Below are 17577 nucleotides of genomic sequence, written 5' to 3' on the forward strand. Positions count from 1 at the left end.
ACACCACAACACACACACGACAACACAACACACACCACAACACACGCCACAACACAACACAACACACACACACACACACAACAGACACACACAACACATCACAACACACACACACACACAACATACACACACAACACACACACAACACACCCCAACACACACACACACAACAGACACACAACACACACAACAGACACACACAACACACCACAACACACACCACAACACACACCACTACACACACCACAACACACACCACAACACACACCACTACACACACCACAACACCACAACACACAGCACAACACACAGCACACTACACACCACCACAACACACACCACACCACACACCACAACACACAGCACAACACACACCACAACACACATCACACCACAACACACACCACAACACACACCACAACACAACAAACACCACAACACAACACACACACAACACACACACAACACACCACACACCACAACACACACCACAACACACACCACACCACACCACACACCACAACACACACCACAACACACACCACACCACACCACACACCACACCACACCACACACCACAACAGACACACACAACACACTACAACACACACACCACACCACACACACCACACCACACACACAACACACCACACACACACACACAACAGACACACACAACACACACACAACAGACACACATAACACACACACAACATACACACAACACACACACCACACACACACACCACAACACACACACACCACAACACACCACACCACAACACACACACACACATCACACCACAACACACACACACCACACCACAACACACACACACCACAACACACACACCACACCACAACACACACACACACCGCAACACACCACACCACACCACAACATACACACACAACACACACAACACAAGACACACATACCACAACACACACACCACAACACACACACACACACCACAACACACACACACCACACCACAACACACACACAACACAACACACACCACACCACAACACACACACACCACACCACAACACACGCACACCACAACACACCACACACACACCACAACACACCACACCACAACATACACACACAACACACACACACACAACACAAGACACAACACAAGACACACATACCACAACACACATACCACAACACACACATACCACAACACACACACACCACAACACACACACAACACACCACAACACACACACAACACAGACACACACCACACCACAACACACACACACCACAACAGACACACACCACACCACACCACACCACAACACATTTCAAATTCCTTATATTAAGCAAACCAGACATCCACAATTCACTTGTTTTTTAATTCATGGATAGCCAGAGGCACTCCAACACAACAGACATCATTTACAAAAGATGCCTTTGTGTTTAGTGAGTCCACCAGATCAGAGACAGTAGGGATGTTCTCTGTTTAGTGAGTCCTCCAGATCAGAGGCAGTAGAGATGACCAGGGATGTTCTCTGTTTAGTGAGTCCTCCAGATCAGAGGCAGTAGGGATGACCAGGGATGTTCTCTGTTTAGTGAGTCCTCCAGATCACGGGCAGTAGGGATGACCAGGGATGTTCTCTGTTTAGTGAGTCCTCCATATCAGAGGCAGTAGGGATGACCAGGGATGTTCTCTGTTTAGTGAGTCCACCAGATCAGAGGCAGTAGGGATGACCAGGGATGTTCTCTGTTTAGTGAGTCCTCCAGATCAGAGGCAGTAGTGATGACCAGGGATGTTCTCTGTTTAGTGTGTCCTCCAGATCAGAGGCAGTAGGGATGACCAGGGATGTTCTCTGTTTAGTGAGTCCTCCAGATCAGAGGCAGTAGTGATGACCAGGGATGTTCTCTGTTTAGTGAGTCCTCCAGATCAGAGGCAGTAGGGATGACCAGGGATGTTCTCTGTTTAGTGAGTCCTCCAGATCAGAGGCAGTAGGGATGACCAGGGATGTTCTCTGTTTAGTGAGTCCTCCAGATCAGAGGCAGTAGGGATGACCAGGGATGTTCTCTGTTTAGTGAGTCCTCCAGATCAGAGGCAGTAGGGATGACCAGGGATGTTCTCTGTTTAGTGAGTCCTCCAGATCAAAGGCAGTAGAGATGACCAGATATGTTCTCTGTTTAGTGAGTCCTCCAGATCCGAGGCAGTAGTGATGACCAGGGATGTTCTCTGTTTAGTGAGTCCTCCAGATCAGAGGCAGTAGGGATGACCAGAGATGTTCTCTGTTTAGTAAGTCCTCCAGATCAGAGGCAGTAGTGATGACCAGATATGTTCTCTGTTTAGTGAGTCCTCCAGATCAGAGGCAGTAGAGATGACCAGATATGTTCTCTGTTTAGTGAGTCCTCCAGATCCGAGGCAGTAGGGATGACCAGGGATGTTCTCTGTTTAGTGAGTCCTCCAGATCAGAGGCAGTAGGGATGACCAGGGATGTTCTCTGTTTAGTGAGTCCTCCAGATCAGAGGCAGTAGTGATGACCAGGGATGTTCTCTGTTTAGTGTGTCCTCCAGATCAGAGGCAGTAGGGATGACCAGGGATGTTCTCTGTTTAGTGAGTCCTCCAGATCAGAGGCAGTAGTGATGACCAGGGATGTTCTCTGTTTAGTGAGTCCTCCAGATCAGAGGCAGTAGGGATGACCAGGGATGTTCTCTGTTTAGTGAGTCCTCCAGATCAGAGGCAGTAGGGATGACCAGGGATGTTCTCTGTTTAGTGAGTCCTCCAGATCAGAGGCAGTAGGGATGACCAGTGATGTTCTCTGTATAGTGAGTCCTCCAGATCAGAGGCAGTAGGGATGACCAGATATGTTCTCTGTTTAGTGAGTCCTCCAGATCAGAGACAGTAGGGATGACCAGGGATGGTCTCTGTTTAGTGAGTCCTCTAGATCACGGGCAGTAGGGATGACCAGGGATGTTCTCTGTTTAGTGAGTCCTCCAGATCAGAGACAGTAGGGATGACCAGGGATGTTCTCTGTTTAGTGAGTCCTCCAGATCAGAGGCAGTAGGGATGTTCTCTGTTTAGTGAGTCCTCCAGATCAGAGGCAGTAGGGATGTTCTCTGTTTAGTGAGTCCTCCAGATCAGAGGCAGTAGGGATGACCAGGGATGTTCTCTGATTAGTGAGTCCTCCATATCAGAGGCAGTAGAGATGACCAGGGATGTTCTCTGTTTAGTGAGTCCTCCAGATCAGAGGCAGTAGAGATGACCAGGGATGTTCTCTTGATTAGTGAGTCCTCCAGATCAGAGGCAGTAGGGATGACCAGGGATGTTCTCTGATTAGTGAGTCCTCCATATCAGAGGCAGTAGAGATGACCAGGGATGTTCTCTGTTTAGTGAGTCCTCCAGATCAGAGGCAGTAGAGATGACCAGGGATGTTCTCTTGATTAGTGAGTCCTCCAGATCAGAGGCAGTAGAGATGACCAGGGATGTTCTCTTGATTAGTGAGTCCTCCAGATCAGAGGCAGTAGGGACGACCAGGGATGTTCTCTGTTTAGTGAGTCCTCCAGATCAGAGGCAGTAGAGATGACCAGGGATGTTCTCTTGATTAGTGAGTCCTCCAGATCAGAGGCAGTAGAGATGACCAGGGATGTTCTCTTGATTAGTGAGTCCTCCAGATCAGAGGCAGTAGGGACGACCAGGGATGTTCTCTTGATAAGAGAATTGGACCATTTTCCTGTCCTGTTAAGCATTCCAAATGTAATGAGTACTTTTAGGTGTCAGGGAAAAGGTATGAAGTAAAAAGTACATTGTTTTATTTAGGAATGTAGTGAGGCAAAAGTACAGATACCCCCCCCCCCCAAATGATCTAAGTAGTGCTTTAAAGTATTTACACTTTACACCACTAGCAACTGGTTGAAGTTTCTCACAGAAACAATAAAGCTGGAAGGTAATATGACATCATAATACACTGTAATATTCCTCTCTGCCTCTCTTCTGCCTCTCTTCTGCCCCTCTCTGCCTCTCTTCTGCCTCTCTTCTGCCCCTCTCTGCCTCTCTTCTGCCTCTCTTCTGCCTCTCTTCTGCCTCTCTCTGCATCTCTCTGCCTCTCTCTGCATCTCTTCTGCCTCTCTTCTGCCCCTCTTCTGCCTCTCTATGCCTCTCTCTGCATCTCTTCTGCCTCTCTTCTGCCCCTCTCTGCCTCTCTCTGCCTCTCTTTTGCCCCTCTTCTGCCTCTCTTCTGCCTCTCTTCTGCCCCTCTTCTGCCTCTCTATGCCTCTCTCTGCATCTCTTCTGCCTCTCTTCTGCCCCTCTCTGCCTCTCTCTGCCTCTCTTTTGCCCCTCTTCTGCCTCTCTATGCCTCTCTCTGCATCTCTTCTGCCTCTCTTCTGCCCCTCTCTGCATCTCTTCTGCCTCTCTATGCCTCTCTCTGCATCTCTTCTGCCTCTCTTCTGCCCCTCTCTGCATCTCTTCTGCCTCTCTATGCCTCTCTCTGCATCTCTTCTGCCTCTCTTCTGCCCCTCTCTGCATCTCTTCTGCCTCTCTATGCCTCTCTCTGCATCTCTTCTGCCTCTCTTCTGCCCCTCTCTGCCACTATTCTGCCCCTCTCTGCCTCTCTCTGCCTCTCTTCTGCCTCTCTTCTGCCCCTCTTCTGCCTCTCTATGCCTCTCTCTGCATCTCTTCTGCCTCTCTTCTGCCCCTCTCTGCCACTATTCTGCCCCTCTCTGCCACTATTCTGCCCCTCTCTGCCTCTCTCTGCCTCTCTTCTGCCTCTCTTCTGCCCCTCTTCTGCCTCTCTATGCCTCTCTCTGCATCTCTTCTGCCTCTCTTCTGCCCCTCTCTGCCACTATTCTGCCCCTCTCTGCCTCTCTCTGCCTCTCTTCTGCCTCTCTTCTGCCTCTCTTCTGCCCCTCTTCTGCCTCTCTTCTGCCCCTCTCTGCCTCTCTCTGCCTCTTCTGCCTCTCTTCTGCCCCTCTCTGCCTCTCTCTGCCTCTTCTGCCTCTCTTCTGCCTCTCTTCTGCCTCTCTTCTGCCCCTCTCTGCCTCTCTTCTGCCTCTCTTCTGCCCCTCTCCTGCCTCTCTCTGCCTCTCTTCTACCTCTCTTCTGCCTCTCTTCTGCCTCTCTCTGCCTCTCTTCTGCCTCTCTCTGCCTCTCTCTGTCTCTCTTCTACCTCTCTTCTGCCTCTCTTCTGCCAGACTGGGCTCTGCTTTTTTCTGAAATCAATGTGAAAACAAATCTCTCTCTTTTTTTTCTCTCTCTCTCTCTCTCTCTCTCTCTCTCTCTCTCTCTGTCTCTGTCTCTGTCTCTGTCTCTCTCTCTCTCTCTGTCTCTCTCTCTCTCTCTCTTTCTCCTACTCCCCTCTCTCTCTCTGTCTCTCTCTCTTTCTCCTACTCCCCTCTCTCTCTGTCTCTCTCTCTCTCTCTCTCTCTCTGTCTCTCTCTCTCTCTCTCTCTCTCTCTTTCTCCTACTCCCCTCTCTCCCTCTCTCTCTCTCTTTCTCCTACTCCAGTTCTAACTCCTCCTCCACCACCTCCCTGGCCAGTAACTCTCCCAAGACGTGCTCCTGTGATTGGTCCGTTCCCCAGTCCACCAGGCTGAAGTACAGACAACAGTTTAACAGTCTGGACAAGCTGATGAGTGGATACCTCTCTGGTGAGTTACAACTACCTGTCTATTCTCTCTCGCAATTTTTTTTCTTGCACTCTTTTCTCTCTACTCTTTCTACTCTCGTTTCTCTCTCTTTTCTCTTCTTTCTCTTCTCTCTCGTTTCTCTCTTTTCTCTTCTTTCTCTTCTCTCTTCTCTCTCTCTCTCTTTTTTCTTCACTCTCTACTCTCTCGTTTCTCTCTCCTCTCTTCTCTCTCTTCTCTCTTCTCTCTCTCTCGTCTCTTTCTCTTCTCTCTCCAAGCTGATGAGTGGTTACAACTAATGTTCCTGACCCTTCGACCACTAACCGTACCTGATGTAACTTGTTTATTAACTTGTCTTCTAAGAGATGCTGAATCTCTAGTTGATGGTTGGAGAACGAGCTTCCTTCTCTTTGCACTTACAGAACCCGACCGTTCTTGGCCCTGTCGGTTATACACAGAACAAAAAAACGCAAAATGCAACAATTTCAAAGATTTTACTTGAGTTACAGTTCATATAAGGAATTCAGTCAATTGAAATGAATTCAATAGGCCTTAATCTATGGATTTGACATGACTGGGAATTCAAATATGCATCAGTCAGTATCTGGTGTGACCACCATTTGCCTCATGCAGCGTGACACGTCTCCTTCACATAGAGTTGATCAGGCTGGTGATTGTGGCCTGTGGAATGTTGTCCCACTCCTCTTCATTGGCTGTGCGAAGTTGCTGGATATTGGCAGGAACTGGAACACATTGTCGTACACGTCGATCCAGAGCATCCCAAACATGCTCAATGGGTAACATGTCTGGTGAGTATGCAGGCCATTTTCAGCTTCCTGGAATTGTGTACAGATCCTTGCGACATGGGGGCATTATGCTGAAACATGAGGTGATGGTGGGGGATGGATCTCGATAAAATGCAATTGTGTTCGTTGTCTTATTCCTGCCCCACCGCAACCTACGTTGACATCAGCAAACTGCTTATACAACAGGCCACAATCAACAGATCAACTCTATGTGAAGGAGATGTGTCGCGCTGATTGAGTCAAATCACAGTTTTTTTTAAAGGTATCTGTAACTAACATACAGTACCTTCGGAAAGTATTGAGAACCCTCGAAATTGAGCTGAGGTGCATCATGTTTCCACTGATTGTCCTTTAGATGTTTCTGCAACTTGATTGGAGTCCACCTGTGGTAAATGCAATTGATTGGACATGATTTGGAAAGGCACACACCTGTCTATATAAGGTCCCATGTCATGAGGTCAAAGGAATTGTCCGTAGAGCTCCGAGACAGGATTGTGACAGGATTGTGTTGAGGCACAGATCTGGGGAAGCCAAAACATTTCTGCAGCATTGAAGGTCCCCAAGAACACAGTGGCCTCCATCATTCTTAAGAAGTTTGTAACCACCAAGACTCTGCCTAGAGCTGGTCGCCCGGCCAAACTGACCAATCAGGGGAGAAAGGCTTTGGTCAGGGAGGTGGCCAAGAACCCGATGGTCACTCGGACAGAGCTCCAGATTTCTTATTTGGAGATGGGAGAACCTTCCAGAAGGACAACCATCTCTGCAGAACTCCATCAATCAGGCCTTTATGGTAGAGTTGCCAGACGGAAGTCGCTCCTCAGTAAATGACATATGACAGCCCGCTTGGAGTTTACAAAAAGGCACCTAAAGACTCTCAGACCATGAGAAACAAGATTCTCTGGTCTGATGAAACCAATATTGAACTCTTTATTCTGAATGACAAGCATCACGTCTGTCACCATCCCTACGGTGAAGCATGGTGGTGGCAGCATCGTGATGTGAGGATGTGTTTCGGCGGCAGGGACTGGGAGACTAGTCAGGATCGAGGGAAAGATGAACAGAGCAATGTACAGAGAGATCCTTGATGAAAACCTCAGACTGGGGCAAAAGTTCACCTTCCAACAGGACAACCTAAGCACACAGCCAAGACGACGCAGGAGTGGCTTTGGGACACGTCTCTGGTTGTCTTTGAGTGGCCCAGCCAGAGCCCAGACTTGAACCCTATTCAACATCTCTGGAGAGACCTGAAAATAGCGACGCAGCGATGTTCCACATCCAACCTGACAGAGCTTGAGAGGATCTGCAGAGAAAAATGGGAGAAACTACCCAAATACATGTGTGCCAAGCTGGTAGCATCATACCCAAGGAGACTCCATTCTGTAATCGCTGCCAAAGGTGCTTCAACAAAGTACTGAGTAAAGGGTCTGAATACTTAAGTAAATGTGATATTTCAGTCATTTATTTTGAATACATTTGTAAAGATTTCTAAAAAACTGTTTTTGCTTTGTCATTATGGATTATTCTGTGTAGATTGATGAGGAAAACATTTCAGTCTCTCGATGTGCAAAACTGATAGAGACATACCCCAAGTGACTTACAGCTGTAATCGCAGCAAAAGGTGGCGCTACAAAGTATTAACTTAAGGGGGCTGAATAATTTTGCACGCCCAATTTTTCAGTTTTTGATTTGTTAAAAAAGTTTGAAATATCCAATAAATATCGTTCCACTTCATGATTGTGTCCCACTTGTTGTTGATTCTTCACAAAAAAATACAGTTTTATATCTTTATGTTTGAAGCCTGAAATGTGGCAAAAGGTTGCAAAGTTCAAGGGGGGCGAATACTTTCGCAAGGCACTGTATAAATAGGATGGTGCATCTAGTGATGTGAGACGACATCTCTTTTTCAAATCTGACATCGTCAGAGTGCGTAGCTGAACACTGTGTGCTGAAAACACTCCGGTTTGTTATTTTAACTAAAACAACCAGTCTTTGTTAAACATAAATAACAAACTTGTTTTTGCGTGTGTTCCCCTGACGCGGTTAGCTTTTAATAGCTAGGACCGCTATTTCTTATTCTGGAATCCCGATGAACTGACAGGCTAACGTCTGCTTGAAAGAGCCGCTAACCTAGCTAAGCCTCTAACGTTAGCCGTCAAGCTAACGCAGTTCGTCCCAGATGAGTTTTCCAATGGAGCCCTCTTTGTCTGGAGAAGTTAATTAACGGTTCCAGAGCTGTAGGAGCTGTAGGAGCTGTATGAGATGTAGGAGCTGTAGGAGCTGTAGGAGCTGTATGAGCTGTAGGAGCTGTAGGAGCTGTAGGAGCTGTATGAGCTGTATGAGCTGTATGAGCTGTAGGAGCTGTAGGAGATGTATGAGATGTAGGAGCTGTAGGAGCTGTATGAGATGTAGGAGCTGTAGGAGCTGTAGGAGCTGTAGGAGCTGTAGGAGCTGTAGGAGATGTATGAGATGTAGGAGCTGTAGGAGCTGTATGAGATGTATGAGATGTAGGAGCTGTAGGAGCTGTATGAGATGTAGGAGCTGTAGGAGCTGTAGGAGCTGTAGGAGCTGTATGAGCTGTATGAGCTGTAGGAGCTGTATGAGCTGTAGGAGCTGTAGGAGCTGTAGGAGCTGTATGAGATGTAGGAGCTGTATGAGATGTAGGAGCTGTATGAGATGTATGAGCTGTATGAGCTGTATGAGCTGTATGAGCTGTAGGAGCTGTAGGAGCTCTATGAGATGTAGGAGCTGTATGAGCTGTAGGAGCTGTAGGAGCTGTAGGAGCTGTATGAGATGTAGGAGCTGTATGAGCTGTAGGAGCTGTATGAGCTGTAGGAGCTGTATGAGATGTAGGAGCTGTATGAGATGTAGGAGCTGTATGAGATGTAGGAGCTGTAGGAGCTGTAGGAGCTGTAGGAGCTGTATGAGCTGTAGGAGCTGTAGGAGCTGTATGAGATGTAGGAGCTGTAGGAGCTGTATGAGATGTAGGAGCTGTAGGAGCTGTATGAGATGTAGGAGATGTAGGAGCTGTAGGAGATGTAGGAGATGTAGGAGCTGTAGGAGCTGTATGAGATGTAGGAGCTGTAGGAGCTGTATGAGATGTAGGAGCTGTAGGAGCTGTAGGAGCTGTATGAGCTGTAGGAGCTGTAAGAGCTGTAAGAGCTGTATGAGCTGTAGGAGCTGTAGGAGCTGTATGAGCTGTAGGAGCTGTAGGAGCTGTATGAGATGTAGGAGCTGTATGAGCTGTATGAGCTGTAGGAGCTGTAGGAGCTGTAGGAGCTGTATGAGCTGTAGGAGCTGTAGGAGCTGTAGGAGCTGTATGAGATGTAGGAGCTGTAGGAGCTGTAGGAGCTGTATGAGCTGTAGGAGCTGTATGAGATGTAGGAGCTGTATGAGATGTAGGAGCTGTATGAGATGTAGGAGCTGTAGGAGCTGTAGGAGCTGTAGGAGCTGTATGAGCTGTAGGAGCTGTAGGAGCTGTATGAGATGTAGGAGCTGTAGGAGCTGTATGAGATGTAGGAGCTGTAGGAGCTGTATGAGATGTAGGAGATGTAGGAGCTGTAGGAGATGTAGGAGATGTAGGAGCTGTAGGAGCTGTATGAGATGTAGGAGCTGTAGGAGCTGTATGAGATGTAGGAGCTGTAGGAGCTGTAGGAGCTGTATGAGCTGTAGGAGCTGTAAGAGCTGTAAGAGCTGTATGAGCTGTAGGAGCTGTAGGAGCTGTATGAGCTGTAGGAGCTGTAGGAGCTGTATGAGATGTAGGAGCTGTATGAGCTGTATGAGCTGTAGGAGCTGTAGGAGCTGTAGGAGCTGTAGGAGCTGTATGAGCTGTAGGAGCTGTAGGAGCTGTGGAGCTGTAGGAGCTGTAGGAGCTGTAGGAGCTGTAGGAGCTGTAGATGAGCTGTAGGAGCTGTAGGAGCTGTAGGAGCTGTAGGAGATGTAGGAGCTGTAGGAGCTGTATGTAGGAGCTGTAGGAGCTGTAGGAGCTGTAGGAGCTGTAGGAGATGTAGGAGCTGTAGGAGATGTAGGAGCTGTAGGAGATGTAGGAGCTGTAGGAGCTGTAGGAGCTGTGAGCTGTGTAGGAGCTGTAGGAGCTGTAGGAGCTGTAGGAGCTGTAGGAGCTGTAGGAGATGTAGCTGTAGGAGCTGTAGGAGCTGTAGGAGCTGTAGGAGCTGTAGGAGCTGTAGGAGCTGTAGGAGCTGTATGAGATGTAGAGCTGTATGAGATGTATGAGATGTAGGAGCTGTAGGAGCTGTAGGAGCTGTATGAGCTGTAGGAGCTGTAGGAGCTGTAGGAGCTGTAGGAGCTGTAGGAGCTGTATGAGATGTAGGAGATGTAGGAGCTGTAGGAGCTGTAGGAGATGTAGGAGCTGTAGGAGCTGTAGGAGCTGTATGAGATGTAGGAGCTGTATGAGCTGTATGAGCTGTAGGAGCTGTAGGAGCTGTAGGAGCTGTAGGAGCTGTAGGAGATGTAGGAGCAGTAGGAGCTGTAGGAGCTGTATGAGATGTAGGAGCTGTATGAGATGTAGGAGCTGTAGGAGCTGTAGGAGCTGTAGGAGCTGTATGAGATGTAGGAGCTGTAGGAGCTGTATGAGATGTAGGAGCTGTAGGAGCTGTAGGAGATGTAGGAGCTGTAGGAGCTGTAGGAGCTGTATGAGATGTAGGAGATGTAGGAGCTGTATGAGATGTAGGGGGTGTAGGAGATGTAGGAGCTGTAGGAGCTGTAGGAGCTGTAGGAGCTGTAGGAGATGTAGGAGATGTAGGAGCTGTAGGAGCTGTAGGAGCTGTAGGAGCTGTAGGAGCTGTATGAGATGTAGGAGCTGTAGGAGCTGTAGGAGATGTAGGAGCTGTAGGAGCTGTAGGAGCTGTAGGAGATGTAGGAGATGTAGGAGCTGTAGGAGCTGTAGGAGATGTAGGAGCTGTAGGAGCTGTAGGAGATGTAGGAGCTGTAGGAGCTGTAGGAGATGTAGGAGCTGTAGGAGATGTAGGAGATGTAGGAGCTGTAGGAGCTGTAGGAGATGTAGGAGCTGTAGGAGCTGTAGGAGCTGTAGGAGCTGTAGGAGCTGTAGGAGCAGTAGGAGCAGTAGGAGCAGTAGGAGCTGTAGGAGCTGTAGGAGCTGTATGAGATGTAGGAGCTGTAGGAGCTGTAGGAGCAGTAGGAGCTGTAGGAGATGTAGGAGCTGTAGGAGATGTAGGAGCTGTAGGAGATGTAGGAGCTGTAGGAGATGTAGGAGCTGTAGGAGCTGTAGGAGCTGTATGAGATGTAGGAGCTGTATGAGATGTATGAGATGTAGGAGCTGTAGGAGCTGTAGGAGCTGTATGAGCTGTAGGAGCTGTAGGAGCTGTAGGAGCTGTAGGAGCTGTATGAGATGTAGGAGATGTAGGAGCTGTAGGAGCTGTAGGAGATGTAGGAGCTGTAGGAGCTGTAGGAGCTGTATGAGATGTAGGAGCTGTAGGAGCTGTATGAGCTGTATGAGCTGTAGGAGCTGTAGGAGCTGTAGGAGCTGTAGGAGCTGTATGAGATGTAGGAGCAGTAGGAGCTGTAGGAGCTGTATGAGATGTAGGAGCTGTATGAGATGTAGGAGCTGTAGGAGCTGTAGGAGCTGTAGGAGCTGTATGAGATGTAGGAGCTGTAGGAGCTGTATGAGATGTAGGAGCTGTAGGAGCTGTAGGAGATGTAGGAGCTGTAGGAGCTGTAGGAGCTGTATGAGATGTAGGAGATGTAGGAGCTGTATGAGATGTAGGGGGTGTAGGAGCTGTAGGAGCTGTAGGAGCTGTAGGAGCTGTAGGAGCTGTAGGAGATGTAGGAGATGTAGGAGATGTAGGAGCTGTAGGAGCTGTAGGAGCTGTAGGAGCTGTAGGAGCTGTATGAGATGTAGGAGCTGTAGGAGCTGTAGGAGATGTAGGAGCTGTAGGAGATGTAGGAGCTGTAGGAGATGTAGGAGATGTAGGAGCTGTAGGAGCTGTAGGAGATGTAGGAGCTGTATGAGATGTAGGAGCTGTAGGAGATGTAGGAGCTGTAGGAGATGTAGGAGCTGTAGGAGATGTAGGAGATGTAGGAGCTGTAGGAGCTGTAGGAGATGTAGGAGCTGTAGGAGCTGTAGGAGCTGTAGGAGCTGTAGGAGCTGTAGGAGCAGTAGGAGCAGTAGGAGCAGTAGGAGCTGTAGGAGCTGTAGGAGCTGTAGGAGATGTAGGAGCTGTAGGAGCTGTATGAGCTTATGAGATGTATGAGATGTATGAGCTGTAGGAGCTGTAGGAGCTGTAGGAGCTGTAGGAGCTGTAGGAGCTGTATGAGATGTAGGAGCTGTAGGAGCTGTAGGAGCTGTAGGAGCTGTAGGAGATGTAGGAGCTGTATGAGATGTAGGAGCTGTAGGAGCTGTAGGAGCTGTAGGAGCTGTAGGAGATGTAGGAGCTGTATGAGATGTAGGAGCTGTAGGAGATGTAGGAGATGTAGGAGCTGTAGGAGCTGTATGAGATGTAGGAGCTGTAGGAGCTGTAGGAGCTGTAGGAGCTGTATCTACTACGCTTTGATTCAGATCAAAACTGGTTCCCTCAGAGATCCAATGCGGCTGAGGATTATAGTCTTGACGTCTATTCATGCAACAAACAGTACTGATCTTACAAAAATAAAAATAAATATTATTATATATTGAATCATTAAAATGTAAGAACATTTCAGGAAACAGCCTACGTATTATATTTGCACATAGCTAGTTCAATATAGTACCAGGCTACAGTATATTGGTAAAACCTAGCAAAGCACATCATACTGTAGCACTTTCTTTATTTTGATCACGCAGATCTTCCAGGTTGTATCTATACTTTTCAAGTTACAGTATTTCCTTTATAACACTTTTTAATGACATCACAAAATAACAACCCATATGACATTAGTGTTCATCACTAATGACCATTCTCCCCCTTCCGAGAAATATTATTCCAGTATTCGCTTTAGAATGTGTTAAGTGTGTTGTTGTGGTCGGTAGTTGTGGTCAGAAGCTATAATCTGTAGTTGTGTTGTTATGGTCGGTAGTTGTGTAGCCAGTAATTGTGTAGTTGTGGTTGTGTGTTTGGTCAGTAATTGTGGTCAGTGGTTGTGTGCTTCTGGTTCAGTAGTTTTGTTTTCGGTAATTGTGTGTTTGTGGTCAGTACTTTTGGTCAGTGACCTTGTTTCTCGTTCAGATCAGGTCTGTGACCTTGTTTCTGGTTCAGGTCAGGTCTATAGGTAGTATCTTAGTTTGTAATACGTTGTTGTGTTGTGTTTCTCAGGCCCTCAGGTGAGGAACGCCCTGACTGCCTCCAACCTGACCCAGACACAGCTAGCTACCATCTGGTGAGTTTGTGAGTGGCTGTCTGTCTCTGTGTGTGTTCGTCTTTCTGAATGTGTGTGTATTTTATTGGTGTGGGTGCAGGACCCTGGCTGACGTGGATAAGGACGGTCAGCTGAGAGCTGAGGAGTTTATTCTGGCCATGCACCTGGTAGACATGGTTACGACAGGATGTCCGCTACCCCTCACCCTGCCCTCTGACCTGGTACCCCCCTGTCTTAGGTAACACACACACACACACACACACACACACACACACACACACACACACACACACACACACACCCTCAGAGCTGGTACCCCCCTGTCTCGGGTAACACACACACACACACACCCTGCCCTCAGAGCTGGTACCCCCCTGTCTTAGGTAACACACACACACACACACACACACACACACACACACACACACACACACACACACACACACACACACACACACACACACACACACACACACACACCCTGCCCTCAGAGCTGGTACCCCCCTGTCTTAGGTAACACACACTGTCTCTCTGATTGGTGTTTTGAATGTAGTCTTTCAGCGTTGTCTCAGGTGTAATTATTTTTTCTCTGCCTTCTGTAGAGATAGCAGGCCAGTAGAGATGTTGAATGGAACTGGGCCCTACCTCTCCACTGGCCTGATAGATGGGACAGCAGAGCTTGAACCTGCACACAAGAACAAGAACAACGGTACATAACCTTATCCATAACTCTAACATAACCCTAACATAACCCTAACATAACCATAACCCTAACATAACATAACCCTAACATAACATAACCCTAACATAACATAACCCTAACATAACCATAACATAACCATAACATAACCCTAACATAACCATAACCCTAACATAACATAACCCTAACATAACATAACCCTAACATAACATAACCCTAACAGAACCATAACATAACCATAACCCTAACATAACCCTAACCCTAACATAACCCTAACATAACATAACCCTAACATAACCATAACCCTAACATAACATAACCCTAACATAACCATAACCCTAACATAACATAACCCTAACATAACCATAACCCTAACATAACATAACCCTAACATAACATAACATAACTCTATCATAACATAACCCTATCATAACCATAACCCTAACATAACATAACCCTAACATAACATAACCCTAACATAACCCTAACATAACCATAACATAACCCTAACATAACATAACCCTAACATAACCATAACATAACCATAACATAACCCTAACATAACATAACCTTATCCATAACTCTAACATAACCCTAACATAACCCTAACATAACCATAACCCTATCATAACCATAACCCTAACATAACCATAACCCTAACATAACACTAACATAACCATAACCCTGGCATAACTCTGGCATAACCCTGGCATAACCCTGGCATAACATAACCATAACCCTAACAGAACCATAACCCTAACATAACATAACCATAACATAACCCTAACATAACATAACCCTAACATAACCATAACCCTAACATAACACTAACATAACCATAACCCTAACATAACACTAACATAACCATAACCCTGGCATAACCCTAACATAACCCGAACATAACCATAACCCTAACATAACCATAACCCTAACATAACCCGAACATAACCATAACCCTAACATAACCATAACCCTAACATAACCCTAACATAACCATAACCCTAACATAACCATAACCCTAACATAACCATAACCCTAACATAACCCTAACATAACCATAACCCTGGCATAACCATAACCCTAACTATATTATGAGGGGTTATAGGTCGTTACAAGAGGAGACAACTGTCTCTCTTACCCCTTCAATGATGCTGACTTTATGTACTCTCTCCTTCTGTCTCCCCCCTGATCTCTTCTCCCCCTTCTCTCCTCTCCCTCCTCTCCCCTCCCTCCTCCTCCCCTCTCTTCCCCCATCCCTCCTCTCCCCTCCCTCCCCCCCTCTCACCTCCTTCCTACTCTCCTCTCCCATCCCTCCTCTCCTCTCCCATCCCTCCTCTCCCCCTCCCTCCTCCTCCCCATCCCTCCTCTCCCCTCCCTCCTCCCCCCCCTCTCACCTCCTTCCTACTCTCCTCTCCCCTCCCCTCCCTCCTCCCCTCCCCTCCCTCCTCCTCCCCTCTCTTCCCCTCTCCTCCTCCCCTCTCCTCTCCACTCCCTCCTAGTCCCCTCTCCTCTCCCCTCCCTCCTACTCCCCTCTCCTCTCCCCTCCCTCCTACTCCCCTCTCCTCTCCCCTCCTTCCCTTCCTACTCTCCCCTCCCCATCCTCCGCCTCCCCTCTCCTCTCCCATCCCATCCCTCTCCCCTCTCCTCTCCTCTCCCCTGCCGCCTCCTCCCCTCTCCTCTCCCATCCCTCCTCCTCTCCCCTCCCTCCTCCTCCTCCCCTCTCCTCTCCCATCCCTCCTCCTCTCCCCCTCCCTCCTCCTCCTCCCCCCTCTCCTCTCCCATCCCTCCTCCCCTCCCCTCTCCTCTCCCATCCCTCCTCCTCTCCCCTCCCTCCTCCTCCCCCCCCTCTCCTCTCCCATCCCTCCTCCTCTCCCCTCCCTCCTCCTCCCCTCCCTCTCCCATCCCTCCTCCTCTCCCCTCCCTCCTCCTCCCCTCTCCTCTCCCATCCCTCTTCCTCTCTCCTCCCTCCTCCTCCCCTCTCCTCTCCCCTCCCTCATCCCCTCTCTTCTCCCCTCCCTCCTCTTCCCCTCTCCTCTCCCATCCCTCCTCCTCTCCCATCCCTCCCTCCTCCCTCACCTCTCCTCTCCCCTCCCTCCCTCCTCCCCTCTCCTTTCCCTCCTCCTCTCCCCACCCTCCTCCTCCCCTCTCCCCTCCCTCCTCCTCCCCTCTCATCTCCCCTCCCTCCTACTCTCCCCTCCCCTCTCCTCTCCCCTCCCTCCTCCTCCCCTCTCCTTCCCCTCCTCCTCTCCCCTCCCTCCTCCTCCCCTCTCCCCTCCCTCCTCCTCTCCTCTCCCATCCCTCCTCCACCCCTCTCCCCTCCCTCCCCTCTCCTCTCCCATCCCTCCTCCTCCCCTCTCCTCTCCCATCCCTCCTCCTCTCCTCTCCCCTCCTTCCTCCTCCTGTAGTATCGTATGAGGACCGTCTGAAGGAAAACTTTGCGCGAGGCAGCGCTGAGCTGGAGAAGCGACGTCTGGCTCTAGAAGATGAACAGAGGAGGGAGGTGGAGATGAGAGAGAGGAGGGCCAGTGAGGTGCAGGGGATGAGAGAGGTGTGGGAGCAGGAGAACAAGAGACAACAAGAAGAGGAGAGACAGAGAGAGAGAAAGGAGGTGGGACCCGTGTTCATTTTGTCAACAAAAATAGACTCAAATATTTAACACCACATTTCAGTGGCAATTGACAGGACTTTAACTGACTGAATAGACCCAGAAAAAAACTATAACTAAACCAAAATAATGTTTAATTTCTTGACTGAAACGAGACTTTATGATCTCTGACCAAAATCTACCACCTAAGTGGACTGGACAAGAGTGGAGTAGAGAGAATGCACGTTTTTCCATTGATAAACACAATTAATATTAGCATCACAGATGCACAGTGCAAATCTGTTCAGCAGTTAGCAAAGACACGTCACAGCCGCCACGCACAGCCTTCATCAGCTGGTGAGCTACGGGGGAGTTAGCGATGAGCTGGTGAGCTACGGGGGAGTTAGCGATGAGCCGGTGAGCTACGGGGGAGTTAGCGATGAGCCGGTGAGCTACGGGGGAGTTAGCGGTGAGCTACGGGGGAGTTAGCGATGAGCTGGTGAGCTACGGGGGATTTAGCGATGAGCCGGTGAGCTACGGGGGAGTTAGCGATGAGCCGGTGAGCTACGGGGGAGTT

General features: G+C 48.7%; 1 protein-coding gene across 1 annotated transcript in view; it reads left to right on the forward strand.

The window, feature by feature from the left end:
• LOC135532688 (intersectin-2-like) overlaps window positions 1-17072 on the forward strand; it is a 37832-nt gene extending 20760 nt beyond the window's left edge. The window contains exons 6-10 of the mRNA XM_064960158.1: window positions 5484-5626; window positions 13674-13737; window positions 13817-13954; window positions 14319-14425; window positions 16822-17072. Of these exons, the coding sequence (XP_064816230.1) occupies window positions 5484-5626; window positions 13674-13737; window positions 13817-13954; window positions 14319-14425; window positions 16822-17072 (703 nt within the window). The remainder of the gene's footprint in view (window positions 1-5483; window positions 5627-13673; window positions 13738-13816; window positions 13955-14318; window positions 14426-16821) is intronic.
• The last annotated feature ends 505 nt before the right edge of the window (window positions 17073-17577 follow it).

This window comes from Oncorhynchus masou, unplaced genomic scaffold (genome assembly GCF_036934945.1).
Source record: "Oncorhynchus masou masou isolate Uvic2021 unplaced genomic scaffold, UVic_Omas_1.1 unplaced_scaffold_1988, whole genome shotgun sequence".
Taxonomy (NCBI): Eukaryota; Metazoa; Chordata; class Actinopteri; order Salmoniformes; family Salmonidae; genus Oncorhynchus; species Oncorhynchus masou.